Here is a 26,112-nt window from a genome sequence, read left to right as displayed (position 1 = left end):
TTGTTTTATTCTTTTCCTAACACCAGATAAATGGCAGAGCAACAAGAGCTTTTATTATTAATAAAGCAATAAGCAGGAGTCTTGGGACAATGCTTATACTGGTGACTTCTGCTCTGCCCAGGGACTGACGGGCACAGCATCATTTTCTCTGATGGATGTCGCTGCCATCGAGTGGCATCTGTTCGTTAATAAGCAGCTGGCCCTGGAATTGGCTTAGCAGAACCAGGGCTGGGGTGTGCACGCTCCGACAGTTAGAACAGCACACTGAGAGCCCACAGTTCTGGGCCAGAGTCCCAGGCTTGTCGCCGACTCCCCAGGCTGCCTTGGAATGGAACCCATTTTATATGGCACCAAAACCATCTCCCAATTGGGGCGGAAGCAATGGCTAAGAGGACCCCAGGAAGTTCACACCAATTTGGCATCTGGAAGAAAACAAGTCTTGCTAGCTATTGAGTTAGTCACTCATCAGCTGTTTCAGAGGGAGTAGCAGTTCCATGGCAGAGGAGAGATACATTAACAACCATTTAATGTGAGTGCTTCTTCAGGCTCTTGGCTAAATTTGGTAGATCAATCTTCTTTACTATACAACTTCATGGTGTTATACGAACTGATGAGGGCAAAGGAAAAATATCACTATGATGAATTTTGAAAAACGTGTCTCTCGTTAAATAAAAGGATAGCTCCATTCTTTTTTTTTTACATGGTACTGGGATTTGAACTCAGGGCTTTATACTTGCGCAGGTGGCTTTCTTGAGCCATGCCTTCAATCCAGCTTTTGGCTCTCACTATTTTCAGATTTTTCTGCCCAAGATGACCTTGAACTGTGATCCTCCATACCTCACTCAGCTTATTTAGTAGTTCCTGCTCTTAAAGAAAGTTTAGAATTTAAACACCGCTCACATAATTTGCTCTGAGGAAGAAGAGGCTATTAATTACAAAATTACATAAATGTATGTGTCACAGTTTCTCTAATCCCAAATCAATGGCCTTTCAAGACAATGGATTACAAATGATAAAAGATAAAGAAAAGATGATATTTGTATGATAAATGTCAACTTTTCCTTTCTGACATTAGAGGAAGGACATATTTCTAAATACTTGAGAAGTTTTAAAAGTACATAGTACATTACAATTAGAATCCTTTTTGATACTACTAAGACAAGTAATAATGCTACAACATTAATTGGCAATACCAAATATGCAATACAAATGGTTGTACTACAAATTTGGAAGGTGAGAGTATGTAACTGAAATATTAAATATTTAGTTCCACCAAGAGTTTACTATTCAGAGATGTAAATTAAATAGTAAATGTTTTAATGGTGCCAAGTGCTGGTGGCTCTTCCTGTAATCCTAGCTACTCAGGAGGCTGAGATCTGAGTATCGCGGTTAAAGCCAGCCCGGTCAGGAAAGTCTGTGAGACTCCTATCTCCAATAAACCACTAGAAAACTGGAAGTGGCACTGTAGCTCAAGTGGTAGAGTGCTCGCCTTGAGCTGAAGAGCTGAGGGACAGTGCCCAGGCCCAGAGTTCAAGCCCCACGGCCGCCAAAAAAAAAAAAAAAAAAAAAAAAAAAAAAAAAAAAATATATATATATATATATATATATATATATATATGGTAAATTTCCCTACAGGACTTTTGGTCATTAATATTCTTGACTTGACAGTCAAGTATTAGAACTCTGGCATTTTTATAAGCTAAACAAATCAAGAATTTTCTAAATATACTGTTTTTGTAGTTAATTAATATGTATTGTAATCCTAGTGCATGTTTTTATTAATGGAGCATTTTTGTCTCTTCTTTTGTATCCTGAGATCTTCCTTGGAGACAATTGCATAGAATTTTAATCACAAAATGTAAATTTGACCTAATTAATATATATGTAATATATATTTACAGCCCCAATTGGTAACAAAATGGAGAATAGGATATTCTAAATTTTTTTAGAGTTTCTTTTAATATTTTTCTTATACGTGTTACTACCAGGGAGTAGAAGTTGGCATTCTGTGAACAACGATGGCTAATGATGTTCTGCACAGTGCAGGCAGGAATTAAGGAATCACCAGAGGTACCTGAGCAAGAAACATGCTTGCTGAGATGAGCCAGGGGTAGAATGTCAGAAAGCAGAGCTGGGGTTCGTGAGGAAACTGGAAAGAATAGAAACAGAACAATCCTGGAAAATGCTACCACAATATGGCAGCTGAGGGACAAGGAAAGAAAGTCCATTATGTCAGAATCTATTATGCCAGACTTCCTTCTCCCAGGATCATAGCATTTCCCCCGCTGACTATGGGGAAATCTGAGATGAAAACTACAGGGGACTATCTTCTCATTCTGGAACCATACGAGGTTGTGGAAAATGCCTTGTCACTCTTTACCCAGCTTATTCATATATTATACTACTATCATCTGAATGTGGGTGAAAAGACAATAAACCTTAATCGGCACCTCTTTCTTGGGCTTGATCTTTGCAAGCATTACAAGTCCGAAGAAATGCTTGAATGTATTCCTTTCTATTGCAGGCCTAGTTAGGAAGCTCATGGCTCTTACAAAAACTCCCAGGATCTATCTGATTCTTATCAGCAAATTTATTAATTCCAACACAATTTTCTAAGTCTTTTGTTGGGGGGCAGTGCTAGTAAGATGGGTTAAACTCAGGGCCTGGGCACTGTCCCTGGAGTATTTTGCTGGAGGGTAGTGTTCTACTACTAGATCCACAGCTCCTCTTCTGGCTTTCGGGTGGTTAATTGGAGACAAGAGTCACAAAGACTTCCCTGCCCACGTTGGCTTCAAAGTGCGATCCTCAGATCTCAGCCTCCTGAGCAGCTAGGATTACAAGCAGGAGCCACTGGCACCCAGCTGTATTTCCTAATTTTGAAGTAGTTTCCTTTGAGTGTAAGCAATAACTCTTACCTGATTCTTTTAGCAGTGAGTATGTAAAGAAAGGAAGAAGAGGAAATAGTCTAACAACCAACTGGCATCAAAAAGGACAGGTGGAAATCAAGCTGAAAGTTAAGGATGATCATGAGCAATGAGTGAGTATATAGTTGTCATGGGAAATGGGTGAGCACTTGGGAGAAAAGCAAGCTTGAAACATCTTGGTATTGGCTGTTCCTTTACCACTTCAAAAGTACAGAGGTACACACAGGCTCATCTTGATGACAGGTCCAATTTTCATTGTTGACAAACATTGAAATAATGAAACAGAAGATCAGATAGAAGCCATATGCATGCTTCTCACAGGATGTATAAGGATACTCTGACAGGAAGATTCCTTTTAAGATAACTTTAGTGCTAGAAGCAAAGTTAGAGTAACACCAGGAATTAGCTTTGTGTTTTCCAAAAACATCTTGAAAAGAGATGAACAAAAAGTCACTTTACAGGGTAAGCCTTCCCTTGACCAAATCATCCCATGTTAGAAAATTCTTTCTTTGTTGGGACTAGAATGTTCTTATATGAAACTCATTTTGAATACTGCTGTTCCTTCGGCCTAGAATAATCCTCTCAAATGTTTGCATGGCCCAATGTCTATTTCACTCATCTCTCTGTTCAAATAGTCTCTCCTGAGTGAGACTTTCCCAACCAACTTGTCTAAAATGACATAGCATACACACCTTGGCTTGTTTATGAGCTGTATACATTTACATTTATGTCTATAGTCTTTGTCTGTTATAAACTCCGTGATGATAAACACTATCCACCACTGAACTACTGAAGTCCTGTAACAGAAATGAGTATGCCGTTGACATCCTTTAAATGCTTTGTAAATAGATAAATAAAAATCTTTCTTTGTTCCCTTCTGGAGAAGGACAGAGTTGCTCGTGCGTTTTCTGAGCAAGATTCTTCCATGTTTCCATTTAATTAGTCTAGGAACCAGTGTTTCTCAAGATTAATTGAGACTAACACCTTGGCTGCAATTTTGGGGCTTGTCTGCTACCTCTGCTGGTGCTTCTGTGAACCTCTCCTAAGGCAGGATCTGCTGGGTTTTTCCACCCACATGCTCTGGCTCTAGACGATCCAGCTCTTTAAAGTCACACTTGAGTTGTTTGATATCTGCATCTGTACCCAATATGGTCTAGGGCAGCAACAGTTTAGAAGAGGAAGAAAATGAGGAGGAAAAAAAATAATACAGATGAAAGGAATAAGAATATGGATGGTTGAAAGTGGGTAAGAACGTTGAAAGGGGTGACACTGATCAAGATGCGTTGTGTTCATAAACTGGTTCATTAAATGGAACCTCCTTTGTACAACTACTTAAAGATACTTTTTAATAGATTTAAAAAAAACAAAGGAATAAGAATGAGAGGAATGAGATTAATGTAAAGCAAAGTAGATACAAAAAAATCAGACATCTCAAAGAAGCCTTCCTAGAGCTCCAATAGCTCCATGTAACTCATTTCGATTCAAATTTCTTTTATTAGGTGGTCTACTCACTTTGCCCAATTTCCCACCTTCAGTATTTTTCCTAGACTTACATTATTTAGATTTTGGCAATCGATTGGTTTAGTCTGGCCATGATCCGAAAAATCAGTTGGTCTGGCAGTCAACTGACCTTGACACTCAGTGTCAAAGCTATCGATGTCACCTCCACATTGCAAAATGAAGGTATCAGATCAAACAAAGAAATGGAAGTGTGGTGACAGTATTACTCCCGTCGTTAGTAAAGATAGAGGCAGGACTTGAATCTAGTTATACCTGTCCTCTTAACTGTTAGGAAAAAGTAAGATTCAGGAGTTCTACTGATGTTTGAGAAGGAGATACAAATGGAAAGGAGAAAGAAAGAGACAGGAAGACTAAGTAAAAGATGAGATGATAACGCATGCCCATCTCCTTCTGGCAATCTCTGCCTGCATCCATAAACTAAAATGAGTAATGTGACTTACTGCTAGCTCCCATTATTTCCCTATCTGATCAACTCATGCAGGCCTTGAATGTGGCACAGTCTAAATAAAGAAAAATTGATCTTGAACTAAATCGTATTCTTGCTCAATATGGAGAATATATGTGACCTAAAACTCAGGATTTTATTCTCATATCAACAAACCTTGTTATAATTAAGGGAAAAAATAATCATTTTGGATCTTTCAACTCAATCAAATCAGGTTTTCCTTAATTTTCTGGTTCAAACCATATATTAGTTGTCTATCTTAATCTGCATCTTTCTTATACATGCATCTTTAAAAAAATCTATGACAATCTGCTTTATGTATTGAATGCATAACAAATGAATATATTGGCAGAATTAGTTTAAGATTCAATTTAAAAATATAATTGTGTAAGAACTTGCTATAACAAGCATGGACAACAGGAAAATCACAAATGTTACAATCTTTGATTTAGTCTAACACTGTATAAATTCCCTGTCTGTCATAAACTTACAACTAAAGTAATCTTAAGAAATTAAGCAATACATAGTTCTCTACCAGTCTTCTGTAGTCCCCCACATGACAAAAGGTGGGCTAAAGTCTCTCTGGAGGGGTGAGACTTACAGAAGCTTTGAATGAAAGGCTAAGTCAATTCATGGATTTTGTGATACTGTAATGTTACTACATTAGCCAGGTACTGGTTGCTCACACCTGTCATTCTAGCTACTCAGTAGGCTGAGATCTGAAGATGATGGTTGGAAGCCAGCATGGGCTGAAAAATCTGACTTTTATCTCCAATTATCCAGCAAAAAATGGGGAAAACTGAGGTGTGGCTCACCTGTAGAGAGTGTCAGCCTGGAGGGGGAGAAAGCCTAGCGGGAGTGAAGCCAGTATCAGCATTGAATTAAAAATAAATAAATAAAGTGAAGGCATTTGTATTTAGTAATTAACGCTCCCATGGGTCTAGGCCAGCGTCTACACTTCAGAAATTCCTCGTAAAATTTAGTCCACCTTCTCCAATTTTTCAAAATCTGTAGCCATCCTAAACAGTTCATCATCTTCTGTGTGGTAATGGTGACAAGATTAAATGAATTGCTATAGATAATATATATCAATAGCTGGCACACTGCCCAGAGGGAGAGGAGAGAAGGAGACAACGGAGACGCTTCACTCAGGGAAGTGTTTTCTAGGCCGCTGAGCTCCAGAGAGCAGAGGGATGCAATATGAAATGATTGGAAAGTGCTTTGTACAGAGCAAAATAAGGACCACCCCCGAAAGTGACACAAAGCTAATGTAGGGAGAATAAACAATTGCATTGAATAAGGATCTTCAGTCTTCTTTGTGTTTGTCTATTTGTTGAGCTTCATTTTATAACAGAATATTAACTCTTTCTGAGGGAGCTGTATTTTAATTCCACATTTTACTTACTTGTATAGGAAATAAGATGATTGCATGCATCAAAAAAGAAAGACATCACTGTTTTCCCAGCTTCTAACAGGCTCTCACCCTGTCAACCCAACATTCTAAGAGAATTTCACATCACAGAACAAGGAATATGAGAGCAAGGACTATGTTAATAATGACAATAAAGGCGCAGATTCTATTGTCTTATCCCATAGCTATGTAAATAGGGCTATTTTTTCCTTCTTAATATTGAGAATAAATCCAACCTAAAAAAGAAAACATACAAAAAAAGGATTTCTCATCTTGGAAAACTATGCATGCTAAATTCTCTTCTTTCCTATAGTGTTTTCATAATGCACCAATTCATGGCCAGCACGCTAATGCTAGTTTTACTAGAAACATCTTTTTCCAGCAATGACCTCCAACATTGCTTTTGAAACATCATTGTGCTAGTCTAGACCACAAACAGCATCCGGGGCTCCTCAGCCCTATCCCAGCATGCAACGCACCTCTGTCATTTTCTTTCTCAACACGTCTCCCTTCTGCTGGGCTTCTACATAGGACGCTCAGCCATCTCATTAAACCCAAGCCCCTGCAGGGAAGGACACAGGCACCAGCCCTGCCTTTCTGATACTTTTTCATTTCATAAAAGTTTGCTTATCCATTATCAAAAGCCCAGAGTCACCAAGGTTTCTTCAAGGACTCCTAGGACTATCAAAACACAGAAATAGCATATCTTTTCCAAACTGCTCACTATCAAGGAACCAAAGCCAAAAACAGAGGTGTGGCTCAAGTGGTAAAGTGCCAGCTGAGAGCTAAAAATGCTCCACAAGAGCATGAAATCCTGAGCTCACACCCTCTCTCCAACAGCACAAAGGGGCCAGGGGCATTCTTATAACATAAAAACTATTCTTCTTGGCTTACTATTATCAGAATAAATACTCAGATATCGTAGAACTTTCCATTAATGGCGAAAAATTGTCCCCCTCATCATTTCTTCTATTTCTAGTCATGGGGTAGGATATAGCTAATTCAATCACCTGATGATTGAAATCTCTTAATGAACTCTGTCACAGATGTATAGCTGGGAAATTAGATTTCCTAACTCCTTAGAAAGCTGGTGGTTTGAGAAATCATCTAACTGATTGAAGTTGCAATGGTTTCTTTTGAGCCTTGGTTACAAGAAAAATGTGGCGGGCGAAGGGGGAGGTGACCAAGTTTTATTTAAAAAACTTAATAGCAACGCCTCACATAGAACATATTAAGTAGTTCTTCATTCCTTCCTTTCTTCAAGCATGCAGTTAGAGGGGCAGAGAAGAAAATTGATTTTTATCACATTTTGTCCCGCCTCATTTATCATTTCCTCCTGACCAGCTATCCTTTAAATATCTAAAATGAATACTTGCTCTCCACAGTGGCTCACACCTGTAATCTCACCTTCTGGAAAGGTGAAGATAAGGAAGATCACAGTTTGAAGTCAATCAAGGCAAAAAGTTATCAAGATCCCTATCCCATCTCAACAAATAAACTGAGCCTGGCGGCAGACACTTATAACTCCAGCGACAAGAGAGACGTGAAAATGATGATCACAGTCAAGGCCAGGTCTAGACAGAGATTCTATTAGAAAAAAAAGTGACTAAAGCAAAATGGTTGGGGGTGTGCCTCAAGAGGGAGAATGTCCTAGTTCAGACATTAGTTCCTACCTCACACACACACACAAACAAAATTTAATACTTGCCTTAGATTGTCTAACAACAACAACAACAATAAAAACCCACACATACACAAAACCCTTGTGGAATTGTCATCAACGGTCTCACATCTCTGTGGGTAATTAGGACATGATCAGTAGCAGACACCAGAGGACTTGGGTTTTTCTCACCAAAATCTGGAGCAGAGAAGGGAAGGGCCAAAGGGAGGAGGAGCTGGCTCATCCTGGCCAAAGTGCCCCAAGACACAGGTCTTCCTTTTCCTCTTCAGCTGCCTGGATCAGCTTCCTTTGCTACCTTCCAAGCTTGAGTCTCTGTAGCCTTTCTGCTAATTCGTTGAGTTGCCTCAAAACTTTCCTAAACAATTCCTCTTTGGTCTTTGCTTCAGCTCCCAAAGAGGGTTGCTGTTGCTTACACTTTTTATTTCTGGTAATTCTCAAAAGGTTTGTGGGCAGGTGATATAAATGCACTCTACAGATTGAATACATACACACAACAACAACAACAACAACAAAGCCAGGTACATTAAAAAAAAACAAAAACATAAAACTTCCCTACAACTAGATATACCATCTTAACGATGCATGGTATATATTGTTCTCTGGGACCTAAGATGATGTCATGATATAAACTAAGTACGCTTGCCTTTGAAAAGGTAGAAGCAGTCTCTGTATACACACTGAACTGTCCATGCATTTTCTTTTGTGTTTTCACACAGTAGATACTGGAATGAGTTCTCTATATAAAGGAGATGGACTCGAGCCAAGGACCAAATAGCCAAGGGCTAGCCGAACTGGGCATCAGGCAGCTCAGTAGAAGTGTCTTTTGTTATCCATCTGGTTGCATTCCCAAGTCATTACTCTAAAACCAATGTGGTCATCTCAGACAATGACTTTATTTCAGAGAGGATAAACCCCATACTGTGGGAAGATGTGGGAACCATTTTGCTCATCTACGTTAAGGAAGCACCACAGAACACAGCACAAGAAAACTTGCAAATATGTTTACCACCAAGATTTTATGCACGGTTACACACTCTCCTTTCCTGATCCTGAGAGAATATATTCATTAGTTCTGTGCCTTATAATGATTTTTTAAAAAACATAAAGATTACGAGTGAAATATATTGAATCTGATTCAGTCTAAGTCTCTTAAGAGAGCAGTAACTTGATTAATTGTTTTTCATTACCAAATGTTCTTGATCTACTTCTTTCTCTTCCAAGTTAGTTCTAGTTATCTAGATCACTTAAGGTGTCTAGTGTTCTCTTCTTTAAAAGTACAGTGGGACCCTAATATATTGAGGCAAGCCTAGAGCGATATTCAGTCTGTGAGTCTACCGTTTGCCCTTCCACATTATAATTCCTGATGTAATTACTCACGGCTAAATGTCCAACAAAGCACCCATGAGAACAGACTAGGGGCAAAATGGTCTTTAGTTATTGAAAAGGGTCGGTGGAAGGAGCATAAACTAACTCTATCACTCATGATCCTAACATGAAACTAAACATTATTGTTGTATTTTTTGCTTAAAAGTAATGATCAGGCCAGGGGCCAGTGGCTCACACTTATAATCCTAGCTACTCAGGAGGCTGAGATCTGAGAATCATGGTTCAAAGCCAGCCTGGGCAGAAACTCTGTGAGACTCTTATCTCTACTAAACCACCAGAAAACCAGAAGTAGTGCTGTGCTTCAAAGTAGTAGAGAGCTAGCCTTGAGCTAAAATGCTGAGGAACAGTGCCCAGGCCCAGAGTTCAGGCCCCACAACCGACAAAAAAAGATCAGAAGCATAAAAATTTTCAGTACTTAGCGGCATGAAGGCTTAAAAAGCGTATAGTTACATGTAATTAGTGGCCACACATTGTAATTTCTGTTGTCATAATTCTGACAACGCCTTTCCATACAGAATTTATCATCATCTTTGGTAAGGAATATACCTGAGTGTGGGTATGTGTCTGTGGTTGTTGTTGGGGTTGTATTGATGCTGGAGGTGGAATCCAGGTGGAATCCTACATGTTCAGCTAGTGCTTGATCACTGAGCCACACATAGGTCCTGATTTTCTAAGTTTGGTTAAAATCCAGAAGCATCGCTGACACTTTAAGGAAAATAAGTTTTGACTACATGAACTTTTTTTTTTTTTTTTTTTTTTGGTCACGGGGCTTGAACTCGGCTTGGGTGCTATCTCTGCGCTCTTCAGCTCAAGGCGAGCACTCTACCACCTAACCCACAGTGCCACTTCTGGTTTTTTAGTGATTTAGTAGAGATAAAGAGTCTCACAGACTTTCCTGCCAGGGCTGGCTTTGCGTAATGATCCTCAGATCTCAGCCTCCTGAGTAGCCTGGCACGAACATGTTTTAATAACCATTTTTAAAAATTTTTCAGCCTTTCTAATAAATACTTTGAATTTTATCCTGAAGTAAGGCCTTTATGATTATGTGGATGACTTCGCTTAATATTTCTCCTATGTAAATGTCTACACTAAAACCCATATACAAGTTTCTCAAAAGAACATAGACGAGCTATAAATCAGCTGAAGCTATAGATCAGCCTGTACAATGGTATTTGCCATACACCTACCTAATTAAACAGGAGCTTGTTCCACAGTTAGGGCTACTATTTGAATGGAATAACAATACCATTCAACAGAGTCAGGAAAAAGACGGCAGTAGATAACCAAGGTAGACAGCCCTGGCATAATGTAGGTGTCATTTATACAGTGACACAAGTTCACAGCCAGTTGTAGTGTCAGGGTCTGGACAACACCTAAACAATTTTCCGGCTGGTGAGAAAGGTTAAAGTATGCCCCTAGTTTTTACAGGATCAGTCTGTAAAACACACATACACAAACAAACAAAAACCCTGTCTGGCTTTTTTGGGGGGACTCATCCTGGATGTGAGAGTTTTGCTTCCTTTCCTTTCCTTGCTAAAGAAGCCAACTTCAACACCTTGCTCTACCCGCCCTGGCCCTGGAGGAATTCACCCACACCACCACGTCACAGCTGCGTCTCCGTGATTGTTGGCATTGATTGATTGGCACTCAGATTTTCCATTAAATGAGGAGAACAGGAAGAATAGGAAGATCAGAAACTCTGCCACTTAGATGTCTTCCAAAGTCAGTCCACGCAGTAGCTATTTAGGAGGGTTATTGTTACAGTGTGTGGACCTGCATTTTGCTGAGGGCTCCTGCAGCTTTGGAGAACTTCCGCTCATCTCTTGAAAGATTGAACAGCAGGGATCCGTTTGCCAAACAAGGAAAAGAGATCCCTTTGGGTAAACCCCAAAGAGGCTCCATTCCCATGAAAACACAAGAATCATTTACCAAGGCGCTGAAATCACTAAAGAGATAGTTTGCAAGAGACCAATTATTAATGGAATATTAATGTAATTATTCATGTAATATTTGGGCACTTTCCACTGGATTAATCACAGTGGCCATTTTGTAACTTCTTTCAAAACAAACAAACAAATGATGGATTTTTCTGTGAAGGTATAATTTAAACATCCTTGTATTTTATTTGTCAGTGGGTTGGGACTGTGGGATGTTTGGGGCAAAAACCATTTTTGAAAAATAGGATGTTGTACACTATAAATACCAGGCTTTCGTTTGGAGCACTGAAATTAGATTAGGAAATAATGTCTCCTGTGGTGAAAAGCCTTGGAAAGACTTAAAAAAAAAAATCAAAGTGACCTATTTTCCCACAACCCAAATATTAACTAATGTCATCTCAACTAATTCCCTTTCCTTGATGACATCCTGACCTCTGAGCTCAGGTGAAGAGCCACTAGAGTTCCACTTTAATAGATGTTCAAGTAATTCCACAACTTGAAGGCTTTTAGCTCATCAAGATCTGGTTGAGCTGTACAAGGCATTATGTTGAAAATTAACTTTACAACTTTGGGAGGGGGAGGGAGGAGCTGGGGAGGTGGGGAGGGAAGGGATGGTAGGGGACAAACGAAGGAGGGGGTAACAATGCTCGATAGGAAATGTATTCATTACCTTACTCGTGTAACTGTATCCCCTCTGTACAGTATCTTTACAATTAAAAAAGTGAAATAAAAAAGATCTGGCAGTCCTTACCACTTGTTCTATTTGCCTCTAGCCCACTCAGATACATTATCGTTGGTGTTTCTTCATTGAATTTTTTTCCCACTGAAACTTTTACTTGTGCAATTCACAACTGGGCATCTCATCCAGTGAACTTTCTTTATTTTGCCAGTCCTGGGGCTTGAACTCAGGGCCTGGCCACTGTCCCTGAGTCTCTTTGTGCTCAAGGCTAGCACTCTATCACTTGAGACACAGCACCACTCCTAGTTTTTGAGTGGTTATTTGGAGATAAGCATCTCACAGGGACTTTTCTACCTGGGTTGGCTTCGAAATGTGATCCTCAAAACTCAGCAAGGGTTAGAGGCATGAGCTACCCGCTCTCAGCTTCATCCAGTGAACATTTTTTGTTTTTTGCAAAGACTGAAAAGATTCATTTGGAAGACTCAATTCACCCTCAGTAAAGACAGAAGAATAAACCTTCTCCCTCTAATAGTTATTGGTTATTAGTGATATCAGTACAAAAGCATAATTACTTCCACAGTAATTATGAGCAACAGAGCTTTCCCCTCCTAACAGAAATGACCAAGCTATTCTCCCATCCAGTAATTCTCTATAGTTGAGCCTCTGTGTCTCCTTTTGAAGATGAGCTATACCCCTTTTCCTCTGGAACTTTACCCTCCAGGCCAAAATGTCCAGTTCTTCTGTCTCTTAAGGAAACTTCCCTAACTGTGCTAAGGAAGGCTGAAGACAAATAAAAATAAGTCACTTCTTGTAATTACAATCAAAGGCCGATATCATCCATCATTCAGGTTATTTCTGAGCTATTCAGGCTCCAGCAATAACTTGCCTTGTTGATGGGGAACCAACGTGTTTGGCTAACAATCAGGTATTGTTGAGTATTACGCGTTTCCTCATGCATCATCTCATTTATTTTACTAACGTGATGAAACAGGTATCATGAATCTCATTCTCTCTGAGAAAGCTGAGGCATGAAAAGTTAAATCATGTGTCAAGATGTTTACAGTACAAAAGTAATGGACTCCATTATTCAAATCCAAGTCTTTCTGACATCATAACTGCTAGCTTGCTCATTTCTCTGTCATATTACTTTGCACACACACACACGCACATGCATACATACACACACACACACAGAATTTTTGTCCCTCCTAAAGTCAGATTCTATGGTTCGTCAGATGAGGAGAACAATAAATCTTTGCTATTATCCTAGAAGTTTTCCTAAAATTCCTTAAGCATGAGTACTTTCCCAGAAACTCCAAGAGAGAAAGACTTTCTCTTATTTTTCAGATCTCGGTTCTGTTACTGTTTGATTGATTGGACATCACAGGAAGGAGATGGATTGTTTTAGGAGACGCTAGGATATGAATCTGTGTATCTAAATACCTACACCACTTTTGGAACAGCAAGAGGCTCATGTTAAGAGAAAGGAAACTGATTTGTTTTCCTGCTTTTGCTCAGTCACAAAGGGAGACTTCCGCAAACCACTTAAGTTGTAATTTCTTCTCATTTTCTCCCCTCACTTTTTCTAGCCTTCTCACTTTTTTCTCCCCAGTCCTGGGGCTTGAACTCAGAGCCTGGGCACTGTCCTTGAGCTCTTTTTGCTCAAAGCTAGCACTCTACCACTTTGTGCCACAGTTCCACTTCCAGATTTCTAGTGGTTAATTGGAGATCAGAGTCTCATGGACTTTCATGCTTGGGATGGCTTTGAACCATGATCCTCAGATCTCTGCCACCTGAGTAGCTAGGATAACAGGCATGAGCCACCAGTACCCAGACTCACCTTTTTTTTAATTTAAATCGAAGAAAGGACCCCATTAAAAACACATGTGAGTTTAAGTTATTTATGTTTATGGTACAGTTGGAATACATCTTATTTTTTCCCTGAGTACTATGAGACTTAGAAAAAAAAATATTTTCAAAACCTTATTTTCAAGACATTTCCTGAAAACTCTCTGTTTTCTCACATTAAGAAGCACTAGCTGACTTTTAAGCTATCCTGTCTCCAAAGGGAAACATTCTAAAGTTGAAGGATTTCATTCAAATTGTCAATGACACAATGTTCAATATTGAGCTTGGCATTTAAACATATGATTGGGTTGAATGAATATCGAGGGTGTTCTAAGCATCTTACAAAGACTGCACTTCTTTGTAAAGTCATTATGGAGCAAATTCTGATATTGTTTCTTACATTTCCACCAAATGACAAGAGCGGAAAAAACAACCTAACAATCCTTGCTTCTGACCTGTTCATAGAGCATAGTTTTATAAAGGCCCACAGCAAACATCTGCCTTAATCCTAAGAAAGGGAAAGCTATCCTCGTCGAAAGACCAACACGGTCTTAATCTCACAGATACTATAAATGATGTACCAGAGCACCCAGTGTTCTTCTTTTATCCAATAGGAAAATCAGTATTAAAGTCCCTATCCCCTGACAGCAATTACATAATGCGAGATGTTATGTGAGCTTTATTTTTGAACTTTATCTCAGTATGTTACCCATCTTTTCCCTCTAGATCTTTTGCCATCTTTCCATCCTAATATTTTAGATATTTCTCTCTGTCAGCCTCCAGCCTTATTTTGATCAAAGTAGAATTCAGAGAAAAAAAGGAAGAAATAAAACACCCTCCAAAATGATTAGCTATCTCTGTGGGGACTCATGAAGCCAATTGTTAATGAATCCTATAAATCAAAGCATGCCACAAGGCCAGAGTTAAGATAGGTTTTTTCCCTCCCTGTAATCAGAAAGTTTCTAACTAAATTATACGAGGCATTTCTCCCTCCTTAGGAACATGGCATCTGTAGATACTGTGGTGCACAATACAGGAATGGTCTTATCCTACAGTTCTGAGGATGAGGAAAGAAAAACCTAGGGAAGAAATTGCATGAAAATGTGATAAGATAGCTTAGTGAATACTCTAGGAGCACAAGCAAAGCCAGCACAACACAGGAAGGAAGTGCGCGTATGTGTGCTTGAATCTAGACATTTTAGTAGGATTACAATGATCCACGTTGTAAGAATATTGCTAAGAATAAGAGCACTCAGTCAGAGAGAGAGAAGACACAGGAATGATCCAGCCATCACTGACATTTGCAGTCACAGCTGTTAATCATGTACTGGGTTAAAAGCTATGAGTTTTCAAACAAGCCTCGCTTCCACCTTTCAGGAGCCAGGTGCAGGTCTGTGAGCCATTTGCAGAAACATGGAACATCTGAACATACACCTGTAGTCTGAGACTCAGATGCTCAAAGCCCTCACTTCAACATTCACGACTCCATCCCACACGCAATGGACTGCTGCTTCTCTGTTTATAAGATCAGTCCATTGGGCCAGTCAATACAATAACGCTATTGATGGATAAAATTCTAAAATCCTTGCCAATAAAATTGAGGCCTTATTTTAGCATAAGAATCACATAAGAAATTCTATCTCTCTATCTCTGTGTGTGTGTGTGTGTGTGTGTGATATAAGGAAAGCCCTAATATTTATCGTAAAGATCCCTAAACTGGAAAACTTTATGTCATTTTTTTCAAAATCTGCCCGTCAAAGACGTCTGAAAAAAACACTAGAGCCCATTAATTTTCAGCTAGAGCCAAATAAACAAACGTAAAAGAATGCTCTGGAAGTGTGAATGACTATCTATCGAAATGCATTCTGCTCCTTGGATGATGTATGCTGTTTTGGCCAAGTCTTCCCAGGCATTGTTGTAACCCCTCTGGAAGTCAGAACGGTGTGTGTGTGTGTGTGTCAGGGAATTCTCATCAGCTTCTCATTTTGGAGAGAGGCAGGGAGGAGAGGCAGCCAGCATTCAAATGGCCCCCGTTTGGTTAACAGATGCAGACTGGAAGCCCCTCCAATTAATTATGAGGTATATGTAAGGTATTAATTTTAGTGCTTATTGTTTTCTTTTTGTCCTTCATCCTTCTAAGAGGTCGTTTACTGACTTTAGTGTCAGGCCTTGGAAAATCTGTCCCAAACCAGCATACATTTCAGACAAAGGCTGTATACAGACTTCACAGGAAGCAGGGAAGGCCGGAGCGGGGCAGGGAGGGGAACTCCAGCCTTTCCTCCACGGTCTCCACAGGGCACAGGTTATCTGGAGAGCAGAGGTCAGCTGGAGGATTGAAATCTCTTCCTACCTGCCTCTTTGGAAATCTGCGTGAAGGATTCCACACCTTTCTCTCCATAGCTTCCCTCAGACGCGAGCGTGGACACATAGTTCCAGCCCAGAGCCTTGACGATGTCTACCATGGCCTGGGCTTGGAAGGAATCCGGTGGGACCACACGGGAGAAGAAATCGTAGCGCCGGTCGTCACTGAGCTCGGGGGCCGTGGACGCGTAACTAATCTGGGGAATCTGCAAAGACAAGAAAAGCATCACGTGAGATCACCCCACTGCGAGGGTGCAGACTCAGTCACCTGAGATTCCAGGCTGGAGCGTCCAAGGCGGGTTTTGTACATTCTGCCAAGTTAACCACCATCCCTTCTTCCCCATGACACAAAAGCGCTGCCTCCGTCTTGCCCTTTTGCCTTCTCCCCTCAGGAAGTGGGGGATGAAGTTAGCAATGGCAGAATCCAGGCCATGGTTGGCTGGTGACCTCTGCACCCTACCGAATACTGTACACCACACCATGTTTTCACTGTATGTCTACAAATCCTGTCTGACCACCGTGCGTCCAGAGACTGCTTTAGTTGGCACAGATTCTAAATACTCACAAATATCATAAGCCATTTTATACTGAGTGACCACTGTAAGAAAATATGGTGTCTAGGGGTGCTTCATGCTTCCCATAGAGAAGGCTTCCCTTCCTCTATGTCATACTTATTTTTGAGACCAGGCAAAATTCAGCTAGCCAAGCGGTTGCGACCCACTGATTTTAATGAAGTCAAATTATAGATAGATAGAGCTACAAAAAATACCTTGCAATATGTTTTCACATTCTCCTTGGCCAAGATTTAAAAAAAACACAGTAGTTTTATGTATCCCAAATATTATTGCTTTAGAAACATTGTATACTATTTATTGAATTCTTCACCATACAAGTCCTACTCTACATATTTTATATGTAGCCCCTCATCTAATTACCAGCAAGTACCCTATATTAGACTACAGTAGACTAGGCTATATTTTTTTTCTAATTTAATGTTGCTTTAGTGGTGATATACAGCGGGGTTGCCTTTCCCTGCACCAGGTAATAGCATAGTGTTATCTGGTCCCTCATTCCCGCCCATGGCCTCCCTCCCACCTCCACCCACAAGTCACAGAGCTCACTTTCATCAATGTCCAGTGCAGCCAGCCAATATGTTTTATTAGTCTGTTTAAAAAAGAAACAAACAAGGAGAAGCAGAATATGATTTTTGCCTCGGGTCATGAAACTATAAAATAAAAAAAAATACTCAAATAGTAGGACAAAGGGTAAACTAATTCGTTGGAAATGAACTATACAACTTGGGAGGAAGGTTGGGAGTGGAAAACTGGGAGAAAACGAGGGAAGGGGTGACACCGTTCAAAAAGAAATGCAATCAATGCCTGACTGTGTATCACGTTTACCATAAACATTTTAAAAAGGGAAAGAAAACCTGAAAGCTCCTTGAGCAAGCATTTGAATTCTTAATTGTAACAATTTACTAAGTGGTTACAAAAGTATTCTAGTCATAAGCATAAAACAGAAAGGCAGGCAGAATTTGGAGTCCAGGCCCATCTCTGCCCACAGCATTGAATGCTACTTTGCTCCTCATCCCTAGGCTGCTATTCAAACACTTTTAACCCTTGAGCAAAAAAAAACTTACCTACACACATCACCAGAATGAGTTACTGTGTGAGGCTGAGAGTTTGGAGGTTATAAGTATGAAGTAAAGAAAACATCCAATGAATCAAGTTTCTGGTCAGAAAAACTGAGGGAGGGAAGGAGAGAGGGACAAAAAGGCTTTTCCTCACAAGAAATAAAGCAGAAAGAAGGGCGAACATGTCAATACATTTCCATCAATTTGCACTTGTGGAAATGTAAAAGCTTCATGCTGGCACACAAATGTGTTCTCGGTCTAGATGCTTCTCCAGTTCTCAAAGAGCCTTAATAAACATGCAACCAGCCTTCTACTAGAATTCCCACTTATGAAGTAGCTGTAAAACATCAGAATCGTGGAAAGTCCCAATACAAATGCATTTCCTTAACTGTGCCCCAAATGTCACTAATAAATATCCTGGTGAAATAAGATGTTCTTCCTCCTTACCACAGACTCTGGGAAAATGATTGTATGTGATCCATTCCTCCCATGGTAAATAAGAAATATCTACTGGCTTACAATCACACATGTGTGTGTTCTCTATCCCGTACTATTAGTTTCCATATTTTACAGATAATGATGACAAGATGAAGAATGAAACAGTAAATGGATTTCATCTCTGGAATGGAAATAGGGGGTTTTATATGGATATCATTTGTGGTAATGGAGATGAAGGACTAGGGAAATTGATGTAGCCTACGAAATAGGATGCTGCATATTTATTTTACTATGATGCTTCTGAGTTACTTACTTGTTATTCTCAGTCCACGTAGATATAGTCAGAGAAGTTTTTTGTTTGTTTCTGGTAAATTAACTGTGCAATCTTATGCTTGTTTATACTGTACAGCAGTGTACACAATTGACATTTTTCATATATGTATATAATCTATGCCAATCATATTCTTGCCCAAATCACCTTCTGTTTTCTCCTTCCCCTTTCTCCTCTTGAATAGGTTCCGTTCTACTTGTCGTTTTTACAATCTAGAGTCAACATAAAATTAAACAAAACATGAATTTTTTTTCTTTCTGGTCCTGGGTTACTTTAATTAACATGATGATATCTACTCCCACCTGCTTTTCTGCAAATAAGGTAAGTTTTTTTCCTTTTTATGGCTGAAAAAATAACAACTCCATTGTGTGTATAGGCCATATCTCTTAAATCATTCTATTTCTACCCTTAGATTAGAAACTTTTACAATAGAGTTTCTGGAAATGGATTTCATATGATTTTAGTTTGTATCTTAGTTATCTCTTCTACACTATAGATTCATATTTAGTCTCTTCTGTCCCAGAGATCTTAGATATTGTGATTTTGATTCTTTTTTTAAAAATTGCTATTTAAATGCAATAAGTCCTCAAACATGTCTTCAGTTCTGGATTTTCTATCTTCTATTTGCTTTATTCTATTAAAAATGCTTTTGGTTGAGTATGCTATATTTATTGAATTTTTAATTTCCATGACTTATATTTAGGTCTTTTCCTCCCATTTCTTTGCTAAATGTCTTATTCAACCTTGATTTGATTCAACTTATTTACTTCAGTCATAAGCTTACTTTAGTTTCTTTGTGGTCATGGGTCATTTAAAATCCTGTCCCTTTGAACTCTATGTCTGGCATTTCAACGATGTCATTATCTTTAAATTCAGCTACCAAAGTTATGAGTCATCTTGTTTTTCCAAATTTCTTGTGTTTCTGTGTAATTTGTGTGAGAGCAGGATTCATGTCTCTCCCAGATTCCTATCAATATTTTTTAGTGGCAGTTTTGAGCTCAATCTCTAGTGTTGCTCAGTACAGGGACCGGGGGGCGGGGGGGGGGAGGGGGAGAATGCCAAATAATATCAGATGTAGAAATATAATATAAATCAATTAAAGACACTTACTATGCCATCATTAAAAGTGGTAAAAAAAATAGTAAACAATGAAGTTAAGATTTCATGATAGTATAATGGGGGAGGATGATGGAAAGGGTAACAGTGATCAAGATTCATGGTACTCAGAATCTAATTTATGGGATTGTAGCCTCTTTGTACAACTACTTAATAATAATTTTTTAAAAAGAACAACTTGAAATGAATGATCTTAAAAATAATAAAGAATAAAGGACAGGAGTACCCAGCAAAGAGACAAAAACAAAAGAAAAAGCAAGATTAAAGTTGAAAAAAAAATTGGTAAAGCGGACCAGAGCAAGAGACAAAAACACCCAATTTCAAGAGAAAAGGAAAAAAAATCAACATAGAATTAGGTAAAATAAGGAAAGAAAAAAATCAAAATATAAAGAAGTCAAAATAAAGTGATAACAGTAATATAAAATATAATAGAAAAAAAAACACATAACAAAAACAACCACAAAAATGAAGGGTGAGGAATGGGAAAAGATGAATTTTAGTCAGAATTTTAATCTGTAGTCGGAACTATAACCGTGTCTGGAGTCTACTGTATGTGACTGCCGCAGAGGTTCAGGGAAGCAAACAGAGCACTGAGATTTGAACTTGAGGAAGAGAACCCCAGCCACCCAGAGCTCTGCCTACTGCTCTCAGGACTTCGAGACTCCTCGCTATGGGGAGAGGGAAGGTGGGGATGTGAGGACTGGCCATGCAGAGGCTAGTTCCCGACCTCGTATGCCAGCCAGCCACAAACACAGCCGAAAATCAGCTTTGGAAGGCAAACAACTCACTGGGCACAGGCTGGCCCCCTTGAGTCTCTGCTGCCCACAGGCAGTGAGCTCATTCCCCATCACAGTCAGACTTCCAAACACCCGGCCTCCTCAGCCACTGCTCCCTGCTGCCTACTCGCAGCAGGTCCGTTGCTGACCCTCTCCTCTGTCTCTCTCTCTGTCTCTCTCTCTGCCTCTCTGTCTCTCTCTGTCTCTCTGTCTTTGTCTCTGTCTCTGTCTCTCTCTGTCTGTCTGTCTCTGTCTGTCTCTCATTCCTTCTGTCCCTACAGTAGCTCATTCACACACAGTAGACCCCTTCTCAAGTTGGCACCTGGATGTAGTACTCTGGAGATGCGGAGGGAACACAGGGCCTTTCCCACGTTGGCCTGCCATGCAGAGGTGACAGGATCTGAGGCTTCTGTCTGTCCAGTCACCAGGGCTGTAAGCGTCTTGTCGCCTGGCTTGCAGTGTGGTTGCAGCTTTGGCTTTTCCTCCCCCAGGTCCCAAATGACTACAAGTCATCATTAGCCGTCACCTACACCTTCTCTCTCTGCTTCTCCCTCTGAACCCCTTCCCTCTTGCCAGTCTTCATGGGAAGTCAGGAACTGATCTTTGATAAAAGCAACTTTTTCATCTCCTATAAAAGAGGCATTCCCTCTAAAGACTTCTGTCTCTGAAAAGAAGAACGCAAGACACTTTCAATCTTTAATCGTACCACGAACACATCATCATCTGTATTGTTATTCTTTTTGCTACACGTCAATTTGTCTATCACGCAGAGTGATTTTGTTAATGATGAGTGTCAGCAGGATTTAAAACATCTACATTGTCCTTCTTTGGAATGACTTCAGCCTTTGTCTTAGAAAATTGACAATACATGTTATTTATGAAGAGATCCATATGTAACTATAAGAGAGCATATTGATTTAATGCCTGGATCTCAGTGATCATCCTTTTATATCTCTTTATTAACTTGGTGTATTTGGGAGTTCACATATATTTTATTACCAAATGAAAAAATGCATCTTAGTTCCATTCCCCTCCCATCTCCCCTCCCCTCCCTCATCATTTCCTCCCCTCTCTTTCTTTGCTCCCTCTACACTCCTCTTGTAGAATAATATTCTGCAAGCCAGGCGCTGGTGGCTTATGCCTGTAATCCTAGCTACTCAGGAGGCTGAGATCTGAGGATCACGGTTCAAAGCCAGCCCGGGCAGGAGAGACCGCGAGACTCCTATCTCCAATAAACCACCGGAAAACCGGAAGTGGCGCTGTAGCTCAAGTGGTAGAGCGCTAGCCTTGAGCTGAAGAGCTGAGGGACAGCACCCAGGCCCAGAGTTCAAGCCCCACGGCCGACCAAAAAAAAAAAAATAATATTCTGCAGTACGGACATTTCACCTGCCCCAAACCTATCATTCTTAAATAAGTCAATCCCCTCCAAGTGTTCAGTCTCCTAGAAGTTAAAATCCTCATAGCAAATTCATAATCCATGAATCTTTTCTAAGAATTGTTCAGATGACTCCCCCAGCTCAAACTTCAAGCAATATCCTGTGTCTTCAATGGCATCATTCTCCACATGCAAAGCAGCCAGGTTGTTCTGTGAGGTAAAATAACAACAGGGTAATTTTGGTTCTCTTTTATGGTTAGCTTAATCACCACAGCACCACCCATTAAGTAATTAATCACAGCATACTGTCAGAAATGGCACTCCTTGCGATGTGCTCCATCCTTAAGCATCTTTCTGTATGCTTTCTATTCTTCCACTTTTCTGTCTTTCAAGTCATGGGCTAGCATTTTACTATTTTAGCCATTATAAGCTTAGAGTACTTAAAGACAATATTAGATTCCAGATAAACTTTACAAGAACTTCTTTCAAATTCACAAGTTTCATTAAGATTTTGATGAGGATTGCATTGCACATCAATTCAGTAACATTGATGCACTCATAACATTGTATCTTCTTCATGGGAAAATAATGATTTTCATTTCTTTTCTCGTTCATATTTTTCTTTGTAAAAAGTTAATTGTCTCTATGTAGGCTTTCTACATTCCTTATTAATTTTCTTTCAAAATAATAATTATTTTTCTTATATTAGATGTGAGAACAAAATATTGTTTTATGATCTATCTTGCTGATTCATAGGAATGTTTTTAGTTTTGCATATCTATTTTGACTTGTACTCTTGTTAAAACTGTTATTATTTCCAATAGTTGAAAGCTTATTTTCTTGGGGTTTTCAGGTGACCAAACCATATAACAACAACAACAATAATGTATTTAACTTTCTTTACTAATTACATGATCAAGAATTCCAGAGAAACCACAGGTATAATGTGAAAATTCCCTTGCTTTTTAAAAATCAACTCCAATTTATCCTCTTACCTTGGAAAAATATGTAGACAGCTAAGCTTATCATTTTTTATTCTGTTTTGTTGATTAAAAACTTACAGCCAAAGCTCAGTCTATTTCTATAGATTTAGAAATGGCCTTCTGGAATTGAAAGTTGGGGAAGTGACAGGTATGTGGGGGATAATGAGCATGGGTGAACTTGTATCAAGACACAAAATGAAAGTGTTAAATTGAAATGCCCTTATAAAACTACTTGAGAGAGAGGGAGAGAGGAAAGGAGAGGAGAGGAAAGGAGAGGAGAGGAGAGGAGAGGAGAGGAGAGGAGAGGAGGGGAAGGGGGAGGAGAGGAGAGGAGAGGGGAGGAGAGGAGAGGAGAGGAGAGGAGGGGAGGGGAGGGGAGAAGAGAGGAGAGGAGGGGAGGGGAGGGGAGGGGAGGAGAAGGGAGGGGATGAGGAGAGGAGGGGAGGGGAAGGGAAGGGAGGGGAAGGGAGAGGAGAGAAAAGGGTTGAAATCTTGGCTTCAGTGATAGAATACCTGCTTAGCAAGTACAGTATATGTTCCTGTATTCAGTCCTGAAAATGTGATATGTGCATGGCAGATCCCGTCTATCTCTAAAGCCTTATTCCTAATCTGTGGGCTCAAATTCCCTTTAATAAGAACATTGTGTCGGCTAGAAAGCAGAACACTGACAGAGCCTTTTCCCTCATGTTTGTCCCTGCACGATGCACCACCGAACCTTTCTTTTTCCTTTCCTTAATTGGAATACTTCACCACCTTTTGTTCTTCATTGTGTCCTATACACTTTCTGTCTTACAGCTTTCCACCCTCTCTTATGAGAAAGATCAATACTTTAAGAGTTTATTTTCACCAATTAGGAAGAACCTTCTGACTACTCCATCATCACAAGCTCCCTTTTGTCTTTTGGATAATAGCAATGCCAGAAGGTGTGAGATGAGATTTTTTTTTTGAGGTTTCTATTTTCATTCTCTGCTAATTGGTGATGTTGGACACTCTTTTATACCTGCTGGTCACAGTATGTCTTTGGAGAAATACCTACGCAGCTCCTCACCCCTTTTTGAGATTCTTTTTTTTTTTTTTTGTCGGTCATGGCCTTGAACTCTGGGCCTGAGCTCTGTCCCTCAGCTCTTCAGCTCAAGGCTAGCACTCTACCACTTGAGCCACAGCGCCACTTCTCCTCACCCCATTTGATACATAGGACTTGGTCTTATAGACATGAGAATTCTTCATATTTACTACAGTATCAACTTCCTATCAGATATGTGGCTTGCATATCTTCTCCTAGTCCATAGGTTGTCTCATGTACTTTGTAAAGTGCTTTCTTTGCATTGAAGAAGCTTTTTTTTTAAAAAAGTTTTCTATTACCACCTTTATATATTTGTGTTTTTTGTAGTTAGGACTTTGGATGTGGCATCCAAAAACATCATTGCCAAGGCCTGCGTCAAGAAGCTTCTAATCTCCAAATCACTGCTAACGCCTGATCTGTGAAAGGATCTTTACAACTTCACGGATGTCAAGGAGAGCACATCGGGTATAGAATTTCAGTTTTAGGAGCCAGTACATGAATTCATTGGGAGGAGTTGATGATACATGCAATACTCTATAGATTCAGAGTGAATACCTCTGCATGATTTCCACTTTCATATCTATAATGTATTTTCTTACATCCTAGCCTCCCTCCTCCTCTTCCATAGAAAAATATCAAGATTTTTCTCTGGGGATATAGCTCTTATTCAGTACTGTCTCGCACATTACAGGTTGAAATTTGTTTCTATAACACTAAATACATTTAAGGACTCATTAAATTAATTTGTGATTTTTATATCGATCCTGGAGGGTGATTTACAACCTGAGAAGGCTGTGTCTTGTTGCTTTCTTCTGGAGAGTGTACATAGTTCCAATACCACTGTAGCAACAATCCTTCCTAGTGCTCTGTATGTCTGCAATGCATTATGTAACAGAGGGGAGAAGATGTTCACATTTCTGGGGCTTTTGCCCTTCTCTTCACTTTTTCAAATCAGCGCTTTGTATCATTTAAACAGTTTAAAAATGTCTTGTGTGCCAGGAGCCCGTGACTCACACCTGTAATCCTAGTTACTCAGGAGGCTGAGATCTGAGTATCATGGTTTGAGGCCTGCCCAGGCAGAAAAGTCCATGAGACGCTTATCTCTGTTTAACCAAGAGAACTGTGAGAAGTGGCACTGTGTTCCTAAGTAGCAGAGAGTTAGCCTTGAGCATAAAAGCTCCGAGACAGCACTCAGACCCTGAGTTCAAGTCCTATAACAAAGAAAAATAAATAAATAAATAATACGTAAAACTGTCATGTGAACCAAGTACCAAAAAGGACTCAAGGTGAAATGTTGAGATGTAAACAAATCACATCATATACAACTTTATATAGCTATCCTTTTGAGACATCAATATTTACATCTTACCACCAATACAACTAATAAGGATGCTCGAATTGGTTTGCAAGACTTAAAGAACAAAGAAAAGTTAAATTACACCAAGTCACCAGCCCAATTTCACCACTAGGCCCTCTCCTGAATTCTCCAATTTTGGAATAGAAATCAGTGACTTTGTATACAGAGCCAACTGATGACTTTTTCTGGGATATGGACGTTTTCTTGGGTCACAAAAGCTTCCTGAGTCTAACAAAACAAATATCTATACAGTTATATAGTTTTGAGTCTCTGTGTATCTAGAGAATACTTCACCTCATGGAGGACAAGGACATTGATTATAATGATTGAATCACTGCATAGACCCACAACAGTATCAGCATTTGCTGAGTGAATGAGCAAGCCAGTAAACGATGAGAGGGGTGAACCGAAGAGTCCATTGTTGGCCCTTGTTTTCATGTTTCTGGGGATAGAGTGACTCAGAGTTCTTGGGAGTTACTATAGCCTGGAAAAGTCTGGGATGGATGTTACTACACACCGGAAAAGCATATTTTTGCAACTCCCCCCCCCCGCCCCCCGCCTTGGTAGGCTTTTCCTGGGATTTATTTCTCTTTATCCAGATCCAGACAAGAAATGACAGCATTTGGATAGAAGTACTAAGTCAAGGGACCAAGGAAAAAGGATCATGGACCAAGGGACCAAGGAAACAAGAAGCCTCTTGCTCTATTTCTTCTCTTAGAAGCAGCATCTATAGCACCTCAGATTCAATCCAACTCCATCTTATCTATTTTCCTCTGGGATTTGTCATTCTACAAGGGTGGTCCTGCCCTAATATCTTCTTAGCAACCAGGACATCAGTCACAAGTCA

General features: G+C 39.8%; 1 protein-coding gene across 1 annotated transcript in view; it reads right to left on the bottom strand.

Moving 5' to 3' along the window:
• The window catches only part of Grm7 (glutamate metabotropic receptor 7), a 567,359-nt gene that overhangs the window by 346,949 nt on the left and 194,298 nt on the right, over positions 1-26,112 (bottom strand). The window contains exon 2 of the mRNA XM_042680057.1: positions 16,183-16,399. Within this exon, the coding sequence (XP_042535991.1) occupies positions 16,183-16,399 (217 nt within the window). The remainder of the gene's footprint in view (positions 1-16,182; positions 16,400-26,112) is intronic.

The sequence above is a fragment of the Dipodomys spectabilis genome, unplaced genomic scaffold (genome assembly GCF_019054845.1).
Source record: "Dipodomys spectabilis isolate Male_0828 unplaced genomic scaffold, ASM1905484v1 ptg000054l, whole genome shotgun sequence".
NCBI lineage: Eukaryota > Metazoa > Chordata > Mammalia > Rodentia > Heteromyidae > Dipodomys > Dipodomys spectabilis.
This window is presented reverse-complemented; position numbering and strand designations above follow the sequence as displayed.